Below are 16,988 nucleotides of genomic sequence, written 5' to 3' on the forward strand. Positions count from 1 at the left end.
TCTTAGTACTAGGTCTCCGACTTGTAATGATCGAGACTGGGTATTCTTGTTGTAGTGGCGTCTTAGTCCTTAGAGGTATCTTGCTGATTGAAGGGTAGCATTTACTCTGACTTCTTCTGTACTGTCGAGTTCTAATCTTCGGGTCTATTCTTCTTCTCCTTCGTCATATTGTTCTATCCTTGGTGACATCCAAATCAAGTCGGTAGGTAGTACGGCTTCTGATCCGTAAACCAGGAAGAAAGGTGAGTATCCGGTGGCTCTACTTATTTGAGTCTATAGCCCCCATACGACCTTGGGTAATTCTTCAATCCATTTTGATCCATAGTCCACTAGTTCTTCATACAATCTTGGTTTTAATCCGGCTAGTATGAGTCTGTTAGCCCTTTCGACCTGTGCGTTGGCTTTTGGATGTGCGATTGATGCGTAATCTATTCTGAAGCCGTGGTCCTATGCCCAACTTTGGAATTCTATGGCTATGAAGGGAGAACCCAAATCTGTGATGATTCGATTGGGCATGCCGAAGTGGTGCATAATGTCTTAGATGAACTCGACTACTTTGGCTGCGCTGTATTTTGTGAGTGGTTTGAATTCAATCCACTTGGTGAACTTGTCAATTGCTACGAAGATATACTCAAAACCGCCTTTTGCTTTCTTGAGAGGTCCTACTTGATCCAGCCCCCAGCAGGAGAAAAGCCAAGCAGGTGGGATGCAGATGAGATTATGAGCTAGCACATGAGCTTGTCTTGCGAACATTTGATAGCCTTTGCATCTTCTAACGAGTTCTTCTGCGTCTTTCAAAGCGGTTGGTCAGTAGAAACCGTTGCAGGAATGCTTTGCCAACTAGTGTTCTTGAAGCGGCGTGATTTCCACAGCAACCTGAGTGTATTTCATCTAGGATCTCTTTGCCCTCTTCAAATGAGACACATTTTAGGAGTACTCCTGATGATGCTGGCTCTTCTGTAGAGCTTGTCTCCCACTATGACATAATTCTTGCTTATGCGAACAATTCTGGTAGCTTCCTTCTTTTCTGCTGGCAACTTATTCTCTTTGATGTAATCGATAAAAACCTGGGTCCATGAAGTTGTGATTACCAAAATCTGGGTGCCTTTAGCTGAGATTTCAGGGGTTATCTCACCGGGTTGTTTGATAGAGGGAGCTAATAACTCCTCTATGAATACACCGGGTGGGACATTCGCCCTGTCTAATCCAAGCTTGGCGAGGACGTCTGCCACAATATTAGAATCGCGCAGAACATGTAGAATTTCTAATCCTTGAAAATATTTTTCGAGCTTTCGTATTTCAGCACAGTAAGTGCCCATGTTTTCTTTGGTGTAATCCCAATCTTTGTTGACTTGATAGATGACTACTGCTGAATCACCGTATACGAGTAAACGCTTGATTCCAAGGGTAATTGCCACTCATAGCCCGTGGATGAGGGCTTCGTATTCTGCTTCATTGTTTGTAGTTTGCCATAGTATCTGAAGGACATACTTGAGTTGTTTTCCATCCGAAGAAATGAGGAGAACGCCTACACCGGCTCCGCCTAGCTTGAGTGATCCATCAAAGTACATCTTCCTAGTGATCAAGGATGGTATTTGACATAGGTTATTGGATTTCTGTCCACTCAGCAACAAAATCAGCCAGGGCTTGAGATTTGATTGCCTTCTGTGGGTGAAATCGATGTTGAGAGCACCAAGTTCAACTGCCTACTTAGATATGTGCCCTATTGCATCTCTGTTGTGTACGATGTCTCCGAGTGGGAAATCTGTCACCACGGTAATCTTGTGGCTTTCAAAATAGTGATGAAGCTGGCGTGAAGTGATCAGGAGGGCGTAGAGTAGTTTTTGCACATGCAGGGTACCAGGTTTTTGATTCTGATAGTACTTCGCTGATGTAGTATACGGGGCGTTGAACTTTATATACACGCCCTTCTTCTCTTTCTATGATGATCGCAGTGCTGATCATAGTAGAAGTTGCCGCAATGTACAACATTATGTCTTCGTATTTCTTCGTAGGTGTGAGAACGGGTAAGGAGGTGAGATATGCCTTGAGCTTCTTGAAAGCTTTATTGGCTTCTTCTGTCCACTCGAACTTGTCTGTCTTCTTTAGCAATCTAAAGAAAGGTAACCCTTTTTCGCCCAGTCTTGATATAAAATGATTGAAGGGCCGCCATGCAACCTGTTAGTTTCTACACATCTTTGACACTTCGAGGAGGGCCCATCTCTGTTATGGCTCGAATCTGCTTGGCGCTTGCTTCGATTCTGCGATGATGGACTAAGAATCCGAGTAGTTGTCCTAAAGGAACTCCGAATACACACTTGTTTGGGTTCAATTTCCACCTCTATCTTTTCAAGTTTTTGAAGGTTTGCTTTAAGTCTTCAATGAGTGTATCTGGGTTCTTTGTTTTTACTACTACGTCATCCACGTATGCTTCTATGCTTTCGCCGATCTGATCACCGAGGCACGTTTGGATAGCTCTTTGGTAAGTGGCACCAGCATTCTTGAGTCCAAATGACATGGTTTTGTAGCAATAGGCATCGAATGGAGTGATGAAAGATGTCTTGCTTTGGTCTTGTTCCTTTAATATGATCTGGTGATATCCTGAATAGCAATCAAGGAAGGATAATAGGGCAGAACCTGTTGTTGAGTCAACTATTTGATCAATGTGTGGTAGCCCAAACAGATCTTTCGGGCAGTGTTTGTTGAGATCTGTGTAGTCGACACACATGCACCACTCGTCCGTATTCTTTTTCTGTACTAGAACTAGGTTTGCTAGCCAATCTGGATGGAGGATTTCTCTAATAAATCTAGCTGCCATTAGTTTTGTGATTTCTTTTTTAATTGCTGCCTTCTTGTCTGGTGAGAATCGTCGTAGTCGTTGCTTCACAGGCTTGGAGCCTTCATTGATATCAATTCTGTGCTCAGCCAACTCTCTTGGAACCCCTGACATGTCGGCCGGCTTCCAAGCGAAGATATCTTTGTTGTCCCAAAGAAAGTTGGTGAGCGCGAGTTCCTATTTTGCCGAGAGGTGGGCGCTGATGGTTGCTGTTTTGGAGGGATCACCTGTGCCCAGGTCGATTTGCTTAACGTCGACTTCTTTCGGTGGTGCTAGGATGCTGGGTTTTTTAGCCGGTATCATTAGCTCTTCTGGGCTTATTTCTACTGCAACAACGGCTATTTCTTTTCTTCCATCGGTGGCCTGTGCTTTTGCTGCAATTTGGATTGCCTAAACATCGCAGTCAAAAGCGCGCTTCAAATCGCTCCGAAGAGAAAGGACACCGTTAGGCCCTGGCATCTTAAGCAACAGGTACGGATAATGTGGTATTGCCATAAACTTTGCTAGTGCCGGGCACCCGAGGATTGTGTGATATGATGAATTAAAGTCCGCAACTTCAAACTTGATGAACTCTGTACGGTAGTTCGAGGGAGTCCCAAAAGTAACCGGCAGAGTGATTTGTCCAAGTGGCATTGCTGCCTTGTCGGGTACTATGCCATAAAAAGGCGTGCTTATTGGTGTAATCATCCTGTCGAGTTATAGTCCCATCTTCCTTAGAGTTTCTGAGAAAACAATGTTGAGTCCGGCTCCCCCGTCGATTAATACTTTTGTGACAGTCATACCGACAATAGTTGGATCTAGAACTAGTGGGTAATGGCCTGTGTTTCCTACGCTAGTCCATTGGTCTTCTCTTGAGAATTAGATTAGATACTATGACCAGTTGAGGTATCTTGGGGTAGCCGGTTCTGCTGCCATGATGGTTCACAGCGCTAGCTTTTCTTGATGTTTGCTTCTAGAATCTAGGACCCCGGCAAAGATTACTGCTACTGTCCCCCTAGATTTTTAGAATCCCTTGTCTTCGTGGTTGTCTTCTTCTTTTTTTGATTGCCTTCTTTGGTATTTTCCTTACTATCCTTTCTTGTGTATCGATCTTTGAAGGTGTAGCAATCTCCGATGGTGTGATTCCCTTTAGGGTGCAAGACGCAACGTATGTTTTCAATGTCATCATACCTCCTAGGTTTGGAAAATTTCCTTGATTTGTCAGTCACTGCTACGGTGTTGTCTGGTCCATGTTTCCTTTCCTAATGTCTATTGTTTCGAGGATTTTGCCTGTCCGGGTTGTCTCTATTGTTTCTATCCAGGAATCTTTCAAGTGTCTTTTCCTCTACGGTAATCATCTTTTCCACTGTTTGTCTGAATTCTTCATTGTTTCTTAGGTTTTCTTTGTAGAAGTCTTAAAATTGCCACCTAGCTATGATTCCGTGAGAGAAAGCTTCAATTACTTCTCATTGAGTGATGTCATGTACTTGAGCTCGTAGTTCGCCAAATCGTCAATAGTAATTTCTGAGACTTTCACCTCCTTTCTGCTTGAGTCCTTTTAGCTCTATGTGGGTGATTGGGTGTGTAATGATACCTACGAAATTTTCATAGAAAGCTCTTTGTAACTCCTCCTAATTTCTGAAAAATGATTGGATTTAATTTGTCAAACCACTGAAGTGGCATGGTTTCTGGGAAAGAACAAGGTCTTGATGTCATCGTCTCCTTCGGCCAATTCAATCGATTGCGAGTAAATCCTGAGCCATTGCTTTGGTTCGGTCTTGCCATCATACTTGGAATGGTTGGACGGCTTGAACTTGTGAGGCAGTCGTATTGAAGAAAGTCTGTATGCAAAATAGGGGAATCTATCGTGCGTTCTGGTTTCTATGTATTCTGATTCAGCGCCCCCTTCTTGCCAACTGTTGTCTTGGTGAGAGTAGTTTTGCGTAGCTGTCCGTGTAGGTGCTTTGCTTCTGGCCTTCCTTAGTTGTTCAACTCGATCGTTTTGACTATGGTTTCTTTTACTTTCTCTGTTGTGACTTCTAGTTGGTCCAAGTCTCTCAAAGGCGGACTTCCTTTGATTTTGATCTTCCTGCTCATGAGATGTTGCCCTTCCATCGTGTGTCCTTAGGACTGTTGATCGGAGGAAGCCCCGGAGCTGTTCTTGCTTTTCATTGGGATGTGAAGTCGCCCTGAGTTCTTCTAGTGCTTCTCGGATCTTATCGTAGGGTGTGTTCGCTGCTCGTCCTTCTTTGACCTCTTGCTCTGATTTTCTTCTATTGTACTCGGCTAGGTCTGACTCATATTTGATCCAAGCTTCCTTACGCTGCATAGCACGGCGTTGACGTCCTTGTTTTAGTTTGTTCTTTCTCTCTCTAGCTTGCCTCTGACTCTCAGTCTCACCATCATTCCCCTGGGTAAATGGTGATATGTTGGACTCAGATTCATCTAAAGATCTGACGTCGAGCGCTTCTGGGGGGACCAATGGTGATCGAGGACGGCGAATCATGAATACTTCTTGAGCGTGAGTTGTTCTGTCATCAGCGTTGGTTTCCGTACTGTTAGAGTTGTTAATAACTTCAGTAGAGGCTTCTAAGCCGCAGATCGAGTCTCCTTCTTGGTGGGGTAGAGCTGTTGTCATTGTTGCGTCAACTAGGCGGGTACTGCTATCCTCAGGAACAGAACCTGGCCAGTGGATGATGCAGTCTTGAGATGTTACGGTTAGTACGAGACCTTTCTGAGCTCCTGTCAGTGGTATTCCAAGCACTGGATTAAGAGATCTTTCGAGCTGTGTCCGATAAGACGTTGCCATGTTGCCGAGACCGAACAGAAAAGGACCCGTCTTCTTTAAAGTACTCTGAGTGTACTCCGAGTTATATCCTTGATAGGTTGATGTCGTGCCTCGGAGCCTTGTCGGAAAAGAACTCGGTTTTCCGAAGGAACTCGGATAAGACTCCGTCTCAGAAACGGAACTTGAGTTTGAATCAGATGCGTGAAGCCGCGAAATTTGAGTCGGATCGAACATCGCGAGCCACGTGAATCATCCAGCAAGTTGATCTGTCGTTGTCGCCGAAATGGAAAGGTCTTGATGATGATCCGAACCTTCGAGGAGATGGCCTTGGAGCATGCCATTGTTACCTGCCTCGTAGATCCATGAACCGAAGATGAAGGTTGACCCTGTCGAGAAGGTCATGTTGTCGAGGTCCATCGAGCTCTCAGATGCAAAGTTGTTGAAAGCCCCTACCTGGCGTGCCAGCTGTCGATGTTTGACCACCGATAGTCTGCCACGGGGGTCCCCGGGGCAGTATGTTCGGACTTCAGCGTATGCGGAACTCGACGGTTAACGTAAAAGACAGTTGATTTATCCTGGTTCGGGCCCTCGATCTTTGATCGAGTAATAACCCTACGTCCAGTTCGGCGTTAGCCTTTGCGTTGGATTGATCGTAAAATGTTATGTCGTACAATTGTTATCTATTGTGTGTTGTTCTACCCTAGGAACTCCGCCCTGTTTTATATAGTCAGGAGGCCAGAGTCCTAGTCGGTTTATAATGTGAGTTTCTAGTAGGATTACAGAATAATACTACTACTAAGATTATAGGGGAAGAATCCTAGTTAGACTAGATCTTCTCCCTTCCTTGTGGGGTATCCCGTGGGCCCCGTACCGACAGTCGCGCACGTTTGAAGCCTGCGTTGAAGCATGTAATGACTGTGGCTACGTGATTGGTTTGAAGCCCGTGAGACGTGTTTTTAGCCTTTAATTTTAACGTAGACAATTTGTTAGGTGTATTTCTGTGGGTGCATAATGGTTGGACTCTCTAAACGGGACCTACTCTTATGTGTATCTAGTGTGGTTTGAATTGATCTATTATAATAGAGATATGTTTATATAATATTTTACTATATACATATGATCTTTGTAAACCTGACTACAGCTGAAAATTAGGGATTTGCAATAGCCAGCATGGCACGTACAAGCACGATTGACCACGATCAATATATGCCGGATTTACAACGGTACACAAGGAAACCTATCCTGCATACAAGACAACAACCAATCTATCGTAGACGGCAACAGTTAATTATGGTCATCACAATATATATAGCATATAAATGTTTGATTATATTATTAATATTAACAGGATCAGCAAAACTGCCGCTGAAGGTGATTTGAGGGTAGTTAAAGCCCTTTTGGCATGGCTCATCCAAAACGGCTTCATCGGCGAAGCCAAAACTGGTGAAGCCAGAAAAACTAGTTTTTTTTCGGCTTCTCGTTTATTTTAATCCTGGCTTACAAAACGACTTCCCGCTACAGTAACTCGATTTATGCAAAATAGATGAAACCAAAGCCAATGTAAGCGAGAAAAAAAAAAAAGCCCTACAACTCTATAACATGCCCTGCCCTCAGTTTTCTCAATCCCTACTAGAGGCCATCGCCTTTTCACCCACGCGGGCCGCAGCTAGAGGCTAGATCCCACCTACCGCCTCTTTCTTGCTGCCACCAGTTGCTTCCTCCAGAATCTTGACCGACCCCAAGAGCTTTTTGCTTGGGCGGCGCCGCGCCGCAACACGCCGCGCCGGCCAAGATTTAGTTGGAGCACAAGCAAGGATGCATGATGCGCCCGTGCGCTCCGACCTCTAGATCGCCCCCACACTCCTGCTGCAGCTGCTACTGGTAGAGCACTCCACGGGTACCCCTCTCTCTCTCCCTCTCTCTCTCTAGATTCGGTCATTGGTTTGTCTCCGCTACCAGCTTGGAATATGCAAATGTTTGGTTGACGATTAGAGCTTGATTCTTGCGCGGCGTCTATGGCGCAGGTGAGGGGATCCGTCAAGCAGACAGTCCAAAGAACGAGCTGGTTCAAGCAGCTACCTTGGGACGAGCACTAGCGAGATCAAGAAGCTGGCGGCGAGCAAGTGGTGGGAGCGCGGCAGTGAGGGCGTCATGGCCGGAATGGATCCTGGCGGCGGCGGCGGCGGGGCTGCGTCGCACTACCTGGAACTCCTCCGGGCGCAGCAGCAGCAGCTGCAGCACCAGCAGGCGCCGCTATCCCCGTCCTCCCACGTCAAGATGGAGCGCTCCGCGCCGTCGCCGGAGAACGTCGATCCCGGCGGGGATCAGCCCGCCTTGGAGGGCAGCGGGGGGTCCGGTGGGCCGACGAGGAAGCCGCGCGGGAGGCCGCCGGGGTCCAAGAACAAGCCCAAGCCGCCCATCATCATAACGCGGGACAGCCCCAACGCACTCCACTCCCACGTCCTCGAGGTCGCCGCCGGCGCCGACATCGTCGAGTGCGTCTCCGAGTACGCACGCCGCCGCTGCCGCGGCGTATGCGTGCTCAGCGGCGGCGGCGCCGTCTCCAACCTCGCGCTACGCCAGCCCGGCGCCGAGCCCCCGGGCAGCCTCGTCGCCACCCTGCGCGGGCAGTTCGAGATCCTGTCGCTCACGGGCACGGTGCTGCCGCCGCCCGCGCCGCCGGGAGCCAGCAGCCTCAGCGTGTACGTCGCCGGTGGCCAGGGGCAGGTGATGGGCGGGAGCGTGGTCGGCCAGCTCATCGCCGCCGGGCCCGTAGTCCTCATGGCCGCGTCGTTCGCCAACGCCGTCTACGAGCGGCTGCCGCTGGAGGCGGAGGAAGAGGCGGCCACGGCAGCCGCAGCCGCTGCCGCTGCCACTGCCACCGAAACCCAAGGCGCAGCGGAGCCGGCCGAAGGACAGCCACAGCAACAGGAGGCGTCGCAGTCTTCTGGGGTGACGGGTGGGGGTGGCGGTGGCGGTGGCGGTGGCGGTGGCCATGGCATGTCACTGTATGATCTTGGAGGGAACGCGGCTGGCTACCAGTTGCCCGGAGAGAACTTCGGCACCTGGAGCGGTGGTATGAGGCCACCATTTTGATATGGCATACCAATCTTTCTCTTGGCAATTGCATTTGCATCACAGCAAGTTCCAGAAGATTCCATGGGACCATGGCAGAGAAGCTCCTTAATCGCGCATTTTGGTTGAAGGCTACACTTTGACGAGGGCAAGAGGCCATGTGATGATTTGCTGATAATGCATGCTGCCATGGTGGTCGACTGGAAATAATCCATATCGATGTATACTTATACCCATCTATGACTATGGAAAAAAAGTGAGTACTACCAACGATGCATGTAATTTTTTGGGTGATCTATTGGTCCAACAAAATCCAAGAAAGGTCAGTGGGTCCAGTGTTAACTGTTTAGGGACAATCCTGTCGACACACTTTTGCTTTAGAACGATCTTTGTCAAGTTGTCATGACATTTGCCTTTCACTTCTATTTTATTTAAGAAGGATGCTTATTATGGCCTTTTTAATAGTACTTGCGTTCTTTCTATTACTGGTTTCATCTTTTCATTTCTGTTTACCTCACATTTTTTAGTTTAACTAAGGAAAAAACACAATGAACCAACAGTAGACTTAATGAACATACGCATATATGGTTTTTTTCTTTCTCGTAGCCACAAATCTACAATGTTTTTATGCCCACTTAATGAACACATAGTTATTGTTTAACATTCTCGTAAAACAATTTTTTTGTTAGTACTCACCTTTTTCATGACTAGTTGGGTCCATCTTGTCCTTGACTTCTTAATGAATAGCCGGGCACAATTGTCAAAAATGATGAAATTTTGTTTACATGTGGGCTTGATTTGTTATAAAAGTAGAGTTATAGTTCTCACAAGAGTCCACCATTTCATAGGTTTAGGGTCTGTTTGGAACGTAGGATATCCAAAACTAAGGAATAGAAAAAAAACACATGATTATTAGAGTTGTATGTCACTTGCAAATTTTCTAATGGAGTATTTGGATACATCATGGGAGAAACATAGGAATTAGAAGACAGATAGACACAAAGCAAAGTTTCCAATCTCATGTTAGAATTCCTCCAAAAGTCCTAAGAATTTGAGCCATTGTATATAAATTTTGTAGGATTTTAGAATGATCAATCCTTTGTTCCAAAGGACCACGTAGAAAAAATTTCTATAGGTTTACAGCCCTACAATAATTCTTTATTATGTTCCAAAAGGAGAACTAAAAATTCTTTATGAATTTTATGTTCCAAAAGGAGGTGTTATTGTATATGGATAGGCACAAAATATTGTAGTTCTTTGAGATTGTTAGGCTAAGCAGCTAAGGTTTTGACGAGTTTGTATAATTTGTAAAGACAAACTCAATATCATGTCTTGAAACCGCGGAACTAGTGAACTTTTAATTTATTCTGCAGGATTTCTGCTGGTTATTGTAAAGTATAGAGTAAATTTGGCTCTATATTTTGTCTTATTCTACAAATTCGTGAGCTTTGTTTTGTTTGTGGTCTATAAGAAATACCACAATCATTATGTTTTCTTATATTATAGTATTTTGTTTGTCCAAAAAAAAAATGTAATTTTTACTTTTTTTGTCAAATGATTTGAAGTTTGACTAAAGTTGTATATAAAAAAGTATTAACATTTATGGATGCAGTGAGTATATTGTTAATGTGAATATAATTTGTGAATTGAGAAATTAATTATTTGGTCAAAGATGATGATGAAAACCTTGACATACTCTCTCCCGTTGTAAATAACTGTCGCTTTTGGTTTCTGTGTTACAAGTTTGACTTAATTTATAGAAAATACATAGATATTTTGTATCTTCAAATAAATTTATTATAAAAATAGATTCAATGGTCTATCTAATAATATTAATTTTGTACTATAAATATTAATATTTTTATATATTTAGTTAAAATTATTTCTCAAAAAGCCAAAAAGACAGTTAGCATGGAAGGAGTATACGGAAGGAGAGAGGAGGAGGGAGGGGGAGCACGGCAAAAGCTGCCAACTAGTCCTCTTCCTTCTGTCACCACTAGTGTCACGTTTGTACAGACCGCCTTGCTGAATATAGCAGGTAGCACCTCTTGTGCTGAGCTCCGAGAGCCCGGAGCGCCTTTAGTTCGGCAAAGTTTGTGCACGATTTTTTGCTGTAGTATTTTGTTTGTATTTGTGAATTATTGTTTAAATAATAACTAATTAGGCTTAAAAGATTCGTCTTATAAAGTTAAAACGAACTGTGTAATTAGTTTTTGATTTCGTCTACATTTAGTACTTCGTACATGTATCAATATAACTAAGAATCTTCTTTTTTACATAGCGCACATTCGGAGAACTCAACAAGGGCCCGGTGGAACAAGCAGGTAGCGCGTGGTGAAGCTGAATGTAGCAGCCTCCTCGAGCTGCATCTGACAGCACGTGTGCTCGGACCTTCTGCCCATGCGCACGTGGCGAGGCCAGACGGGTGCGACGGGGAGGCGGAGCTGGGGCGTGGGCTGCACCGGCGGGAGGAGCATGGGCGCGGGCCGTAGCGACAACGTGGGGCTCGATAGCAACGACGACACGAACAGGCGCCGGACTACGGCCGCGACAGCACGCGGAGCGTGGGCCCACCGACATCGGTGAGGCAAAGCTCGGTCGGTAGACCACATGCTGCGGCGGCGAGGCAGAGCTCGGCTGCAGGCTGCAGCCCGCGACGACATGGCAGCGCTTGGTCACAGGCCACGAGCCATGACGGATGGGAGACAACGAACAGAGTAGGCGTAGGGGTGGGCAAAATACCTGATACCCAATGTAGGAACCCGAATTACCCAAACCTCGACTCCAAGTACCTAACCCCGAAATACCCAAATTTTATTTGGGTAGTTCAGGTAATGTTCCCCGGTACCTGGATTATCCGAAATATCTCAAATGTTTGCTCTTTTGTTCCTAAAATTTGCTCTTTTGTTTCTAGTATGAAGACATGAATTTCGTTTGGGTAGTTCGGGTAATTTTTCCCGTCACCCTGGATTACCTGAAATGTCTCTTTTGTATCTGTATTACCCTGTTCAGTTTGAACTACTTCAGTAGTACTTTTTGACGAACGAACTGTGTTTTTCTTTCACAACAAATCAGTATAAGCATCAGCATAAGTCAAATTTCAGCGAAACAAACAGGGCATAGCTAAATGTAGATCTATGCTAGCTTGATAATTAATTTTGTCGGGTTCATAAACCCGGGTCCCTCGTAGATCGGCTTCCACGCCAGGGCTCGGCCTAGGAGGACGACTTCTTTTCTTCTGGACCGGCACAAGAGTCTAAATTCGACAGACCAAAGCACTCGCTTTGGACCCTAGCCGCCTTCGGCCCATCTTACGGACCGGAGCACTCGCTTCAGGCCCTGGCCGCCTTCGGCCCACCATTCCGACCGGAGCACTAGCTCAGGCTCAGGCCAACTCCGAAACGGCCTCTCCGATCGAAGCACTAGCGTCAGGTCCCGGCTGCCTTCGCATGGCCTCCGCTCGAAAAGCCTGACCGAAGGACCGCCTACGACTCCGACCCCGCGATCGGGCTCGTGGGAAGCCTGCTCACCGCTCTTCTTCGACCGGCGCACTAAGAGCCGACTAGGAGCCATGCGACCGGGGGCTCCCCGTTCGGAAGGAACCAGAAGACGTGCGGAGAAAGGCAAGGCATGGCTCACAAGTCAAAACCACTGTACCAGGGACCATACCCTGCACAAACACAGTGCTCTGCAGCCACCCTGACACAGTATTGTAGGGGCCGCTAGAAACTCCCATATGGTAAGCCCCCCCCCCCCCGCGCGCATGTCTCTAGGACACCAATCGCGGTATGGGCTCTAGGATTCGCCATACCGGGTGAACATAGTGCGGCTCCTCACCTACCACTAGGCATCTAGAAGTATTTTTGCAGGTACCGGTGTCATCCTTCCTGAAGAAGATAGCTCGACCTCCTGTGCACATCTGACATCCTACAGCGACATCGACAGTATTAGGGGGCTTCAACCATTATCCAGTTTTTATCACCATAGGCAGCAAGGCTTAGAAATATCTGTACTCTCTCTCTCTCTCACCTGTAAAAGCCATCCTCTTCATCTATAAAAGGGGATGCTGCTCCCTCCAAAGAAGGGAGATCGACTTCTTCAAGCTCGGACTCACTAGATCGACATCAACACTCCCAACCGCAGGACCACCCAGTTCTGACCGTGACCCTTCGGTCGGAGCCAATCGAACCTCTTGTATCCCCCCTTCTTCCTCCTTCTCGTTTGTACCCCCACTACAGACTTCGAGCGTCTGGGCTCAGGAATAAAGTGACCGACCCTAACTGGACGTAGGGCATGTTGCCCGAACCAGTATAAATCCTGTGTCATTGAGCGCTAGGCCACCTCCGATCACAACATACAACAAAACTATAAATATTTACTAGTTGGTCACTTTCTGCACCAACAGTTGGCGCCGTCCATGGGGAAGACGCTGTACGTTCAACACTCTTTTTGGTCATCAGATGGCCCATTCTTCCGCCACCCCCACCGCGGTGGGCTCGGGCGATACGATTCAGTTTTGGCTCGCTGGAGTTCCTCGCACTCTCGTCCGTCGGGATGCGGGTTCCACCCGTCTTCGAGCCAGCCCAGGCCTTCGCTTCGGGAGCCTAGACTTCATCGCCGATCGACTCGGCGTACTCCACCTCCACGAGGAGGCTCGTGACCCTGGCACCCGCCGAGGGATGTCCTCCATCGACTCCGGGACGCGCGACTTCAACGGCGTGACATCTGTGCTTCTTTCCGAGCAAACTCTCTGCTCAAACCCCGCTGTAAGTAATATGCGTACTACTCGCTCTTTATTTGCTATCTCTCACCAGTCACCCAGAGGAAATGTACCGCCCACGCCACAAACGCCATACGATCAGTTCCCCTATGGCCTTGCGTCCTCCGTGGACGCCTACGCTCGGGGGCTCCGAAGGATGCTGGCACCATCCCCCCTCACATCTGAGTTCGTGGGAGTGGTGGGCTTCGTTCCTGCCATTTCCCACAAACTCCCGGATGGTGATGGCGAGAGCGACGGTTCAAGCATCGGTGACATGGCACCCCGCCACTGTCCATTTCGGGAGTGCGCTATGGCGGACGCTCCGTGACAACCGCCGGTGGTTGCGGAGTTTGTTCAAACTCACACCCCTCTGGACCCAGCGTGTAGGAGCCCTCGCATCTGCGCAGGCACACGCTAAGGAACTACGACAACGATGGCAGAATCAGCCACCGCCTGCACCGGTGCCGTCGGTACAGCACGTTGCGCCCCACGCGCCTTGCCTACGGGGTGGCGCCCGGGGTCACGCTCGTTAGGTTCAGCATGACATCATGAGCGAGGGGAACGATGTCCCACAATTCACCTGGGCCGGCTAGAATATCGCTGCTGCAGCAATGCTTCTCCGTGGTGTTCTTGAGCCCATCGACCCTCAGGAGCGGGCAGTCTACCGGAACCTCTGGGTTCTAGTAGAGGCTGCCGCCGTCCAACAGGCGGAAAGCTCCACACCACGACTTCGACCGCGCCCCCTCTCCCCACCGGGGGGATGGGGACGCACCAGCCAAATCGATCCATTCGCTAGCCGCCGCAGCCGGCAGGCTCGGCTTGGGGAGCGACAGTCGCGCCACGGTCCAACCAGGCGCCTGCTCCACACCAACCACACCAGGACGCTCGTAGCGTCGCTAGCAACCGTCACCGGGCCTGACACGGCAACGACATGCGCCATACAGCAGCAGGCAACATGGACCCTGGCCAAACCATCGAGGGAAGCGGTGAAACACGCCCCAGGCGTGATCGCCGGTTGGATAACCGGAGCCCCAGCCCTGAGGGCCCGAGGCCACGGGCCTTTAGCCGGCGCATTCGGAGAGCATTGTTTCCACACCGTTTTTGGCCTTCCACCAACATCACCAAATACACCGGGGAGACGAACCCAGGCATCTGGCTCGAAGACTTCCGGCTCGCCTGTTGTCGGTGTTTTGGACCGGCGGGTCCTCAACCAGCTAGTGAAAGTGTACTGCGTGCTCCTAATCCCTGGATGGTGATGCAAAGAGACACAAGGTTTATACTAGGTTCAGGCAATAGGTGCCCTACATCCAGTCTGAGAGATTGATCTTGTATTCCTTGCACCAAGGTGCTTGTAGTAGGGGTTTACATGCAGGGCGAGAGAGGGAGCTAGTCCCAGGTCTCTGCGGGGGACGGTGTGGGTTGCTTGAGATGTTGATCTCAGGCAGTGCGGAGGAGTGTGCGTATTATAGAGTGTTGCGCGTTGCTTTCGCGTGTGTGTCTGTCTGAGCGATGTCTCCGTCTGTGCGTGCAGTGTGTCCATGTGTTCTCCCGTGTCTAGAAGCGGCCCCGGTCACTCCCTTTTATAGTTGAAGGAGGGACAAGGGGTGATACATGTGTTCGCTATGTGGCATTTTGTGAGTGGAGGCGGCGTGTCCGGGCCCTGTAGCTTGTCACTATGGCGGCATGGTCGACTGGAGCGGTCTCGTCCTCGGTGTACTGGAGCGACGCGCCGATCATGCCCGATCCTGTGCGACGTGGGAGCTCCTGTGATGGCTTGATGTAGGGCATGGCGCATACTGTGGACGATGTGCCGATCACTATATGTCGTCAACATAGAGAGTCGAGGACCAGTCGGTGCAGAGGCCGAACCATTGTGGGGGCTCGGCGGGCGCGAGTCCCGAGGCTACCGAGACCCCGAGGCGGATAGCCGAGGCTCGGAGGGAGCAGTTGGTCCTGTACACTGATTTCGAGGCTACAAGGACCCGGACATGACTCTCCATGCCACGCTGTCCTCGAAGCAGGTGGGGTTAGGCAGCACAGTGCAGCATGGGCGTCGGTCGTGGACACAGCGCCGAGCACAGCGACCGGTAACCCCCACCCTGTCTTGTCCCAGACGGCGTGGCGTCGATGTGAATCCCATCTCATCGACCACTCCACTGTACTGGGTTGTCGTTCGGCTAATGTTGCGGGAATGGTTGGACGGCTAGTTGGACGTGACATCCCGATCGAGGCGGTGGTGATGGGGTGGCTGCCGAGCCGGTCTCGAGCGAGTCGGAGAATCGATACCTCATCTGAGGCCTTACGGGCGGGGCCTCGAGCGAGGCGGAGAATTGGTACTTTCGTCCAAGGCCTTACGCGCAGGGCCTCGGGCGAAGCGGAGAATCGATACCTCATCCGAGGCCTTACGGCGGGGCCTCAAGCGAGGCGAAGAATCGGTACTTCGTCTGAGGCCTTACGCGCAGGGCCTCGGGCAAAGCGAAGAATCGGTACCTCATCCGAGGCCTTACGGGCGGGGCCTCGAGCAAGGCAGAGAATCGGTACATCGTCCGAGGCCTTACGGGTGGGGCCTCGAGCGAGGCGGAGAATTGGTACTTCGTCCGAGGCCTTACGTGCAGGGCCTCGGGTGAAGCGGAGAATCAGTACCTCATCCGAGGCCTTACGCACGGGGCCTCAAGCGAGGCAGAGAATCGGTACTTCGTCCGAGGCCTTATGGGCGGGGCCTCGGGTGAGTCGGAGAATCAGCACCTCGTCCGAGGCCTTACGGGCGGGGCCTCGGGCGAGTTGGGATACTGTTTGAGGTGGGCTGGGCGGTCCGGCCGAGCCTTAGACAAGGTGGGGGTTAGCTAGTAGTTGTCTCTTGGCTTCGATTTTTACAGGGTCTAAGCGATTTTTTTGTTCTTGCTTAGGGGACCCCTTTTATGGTACCCGATAGTAGCCCCCGAGCCTCGGGGAGAGTGTGAGCGCTCTCCCTATGGTTTTGACGAGACTTGGCTCACGGCAGCTCCTGGCGGGATAGTGTTTCATACTCGAGGCCTCGGTGGGTACGCAGCGAGCGCACCCGCTGGGTGTAGCCCCCGAGGCCCTGGAGGAGTGGATTTATTCCTCTAGGGGCTTTTCTCATGTCGAGCGAGGGGTTTTATCGCTTTTGCCGATCCCACAAGTGCAAGTTTGGGTCGCTAGGTCTCGGCTTGGTTGCAGGAAGAGCCGCTGAGCCTTTGCGCGGAGCAAGAGGGCGATCAGGAGTTTCCATGTCTTTTTTGTGTGGCCCTCACGCATCCTTTTCGTTCGGAAGGAGGGGTGGAGTATGCCAGGCTACCCTTAGTGGGCGCGAGCAGTGACACCTCCGGTGAGCTGTTATCGAGTAAGTCCAAGTGGAGGCCCATGCCCCATTCAATAGAGGTCGACTGGTGGTCTAGAGACACACTCCAAAAGTACCAGAGGGCTTCTCTAGTGGGTCCCAGGGCTGTTCGTTTGGCCCCAGGGGCTCGGTGCCTCCCTATGGTGGGATCCCATTCAGAGACCTCCCTGCTGGTCTTAGACCCTGACTTAGG

At 49.6% G+C, this 16,988-nt stretch overlaps 1 protein-coding gene across 2 annotated transcripts; it reads left to right on the forward strand.

Moving 5' to 3' along the window:
• Positions 1 to 7,249: 7,249 nt before the first annotated feature.
• Positions 7,250 to 11,632, forward strand: LOC136521496 (AT-hook motif nuclear-localized protein 25-like). Of its 2 annotated transcripts, XR_010775565.1 has the most exons (3): positions 7,250 to 7,500; positions 7,628 to 8,934; positions 10,960 to 11,632. XR_010775565.1 is itself a non-coding variant. In XM_066515246.1 (2 exons), the coding sequence occupies exon 2, from the start codon at positions 7,755 to 7,757 to the stop codon at positions 8,697 to 8,699; it is 945 nt and encodes a 314-aa protein (XP_066371343.1). In that variant the 5' UTR covers positions 7,250 to 7,484; positions 7,628 to 7,754; the 3' UTR covers positions 8,700 to 9,437. The 2 variants fall into 2 exon arrangements, 1 of the variants encoding a protein (XP_066371343.1); XM_066515246.1 differs by lacking the exon at positions 10,960 to 11,632 and having other exon boundaries at positions 7,250 to 7,484; positions 7,628 to 9,437.
• Positions 11,633 to 16,988: the final 5,356 nt, after the last annotated feature.

The sequence above is a fragment of the Miscanthus floridulus genome, chromosome 18, assembly GCF_019320115.1.
Source record: "Miscanthus floridulus cultivar M001 chromosome 18, ASM1932011v1, whole genome shotgun sequence".
Taxonomy (NCBI): domain Eukaryota; kingdom Viridiplantae; phylum Streptophyta; class Magnoliopsida; order Poales; family Poaceae; genus Miscanthus; species Miscanthus floridulus.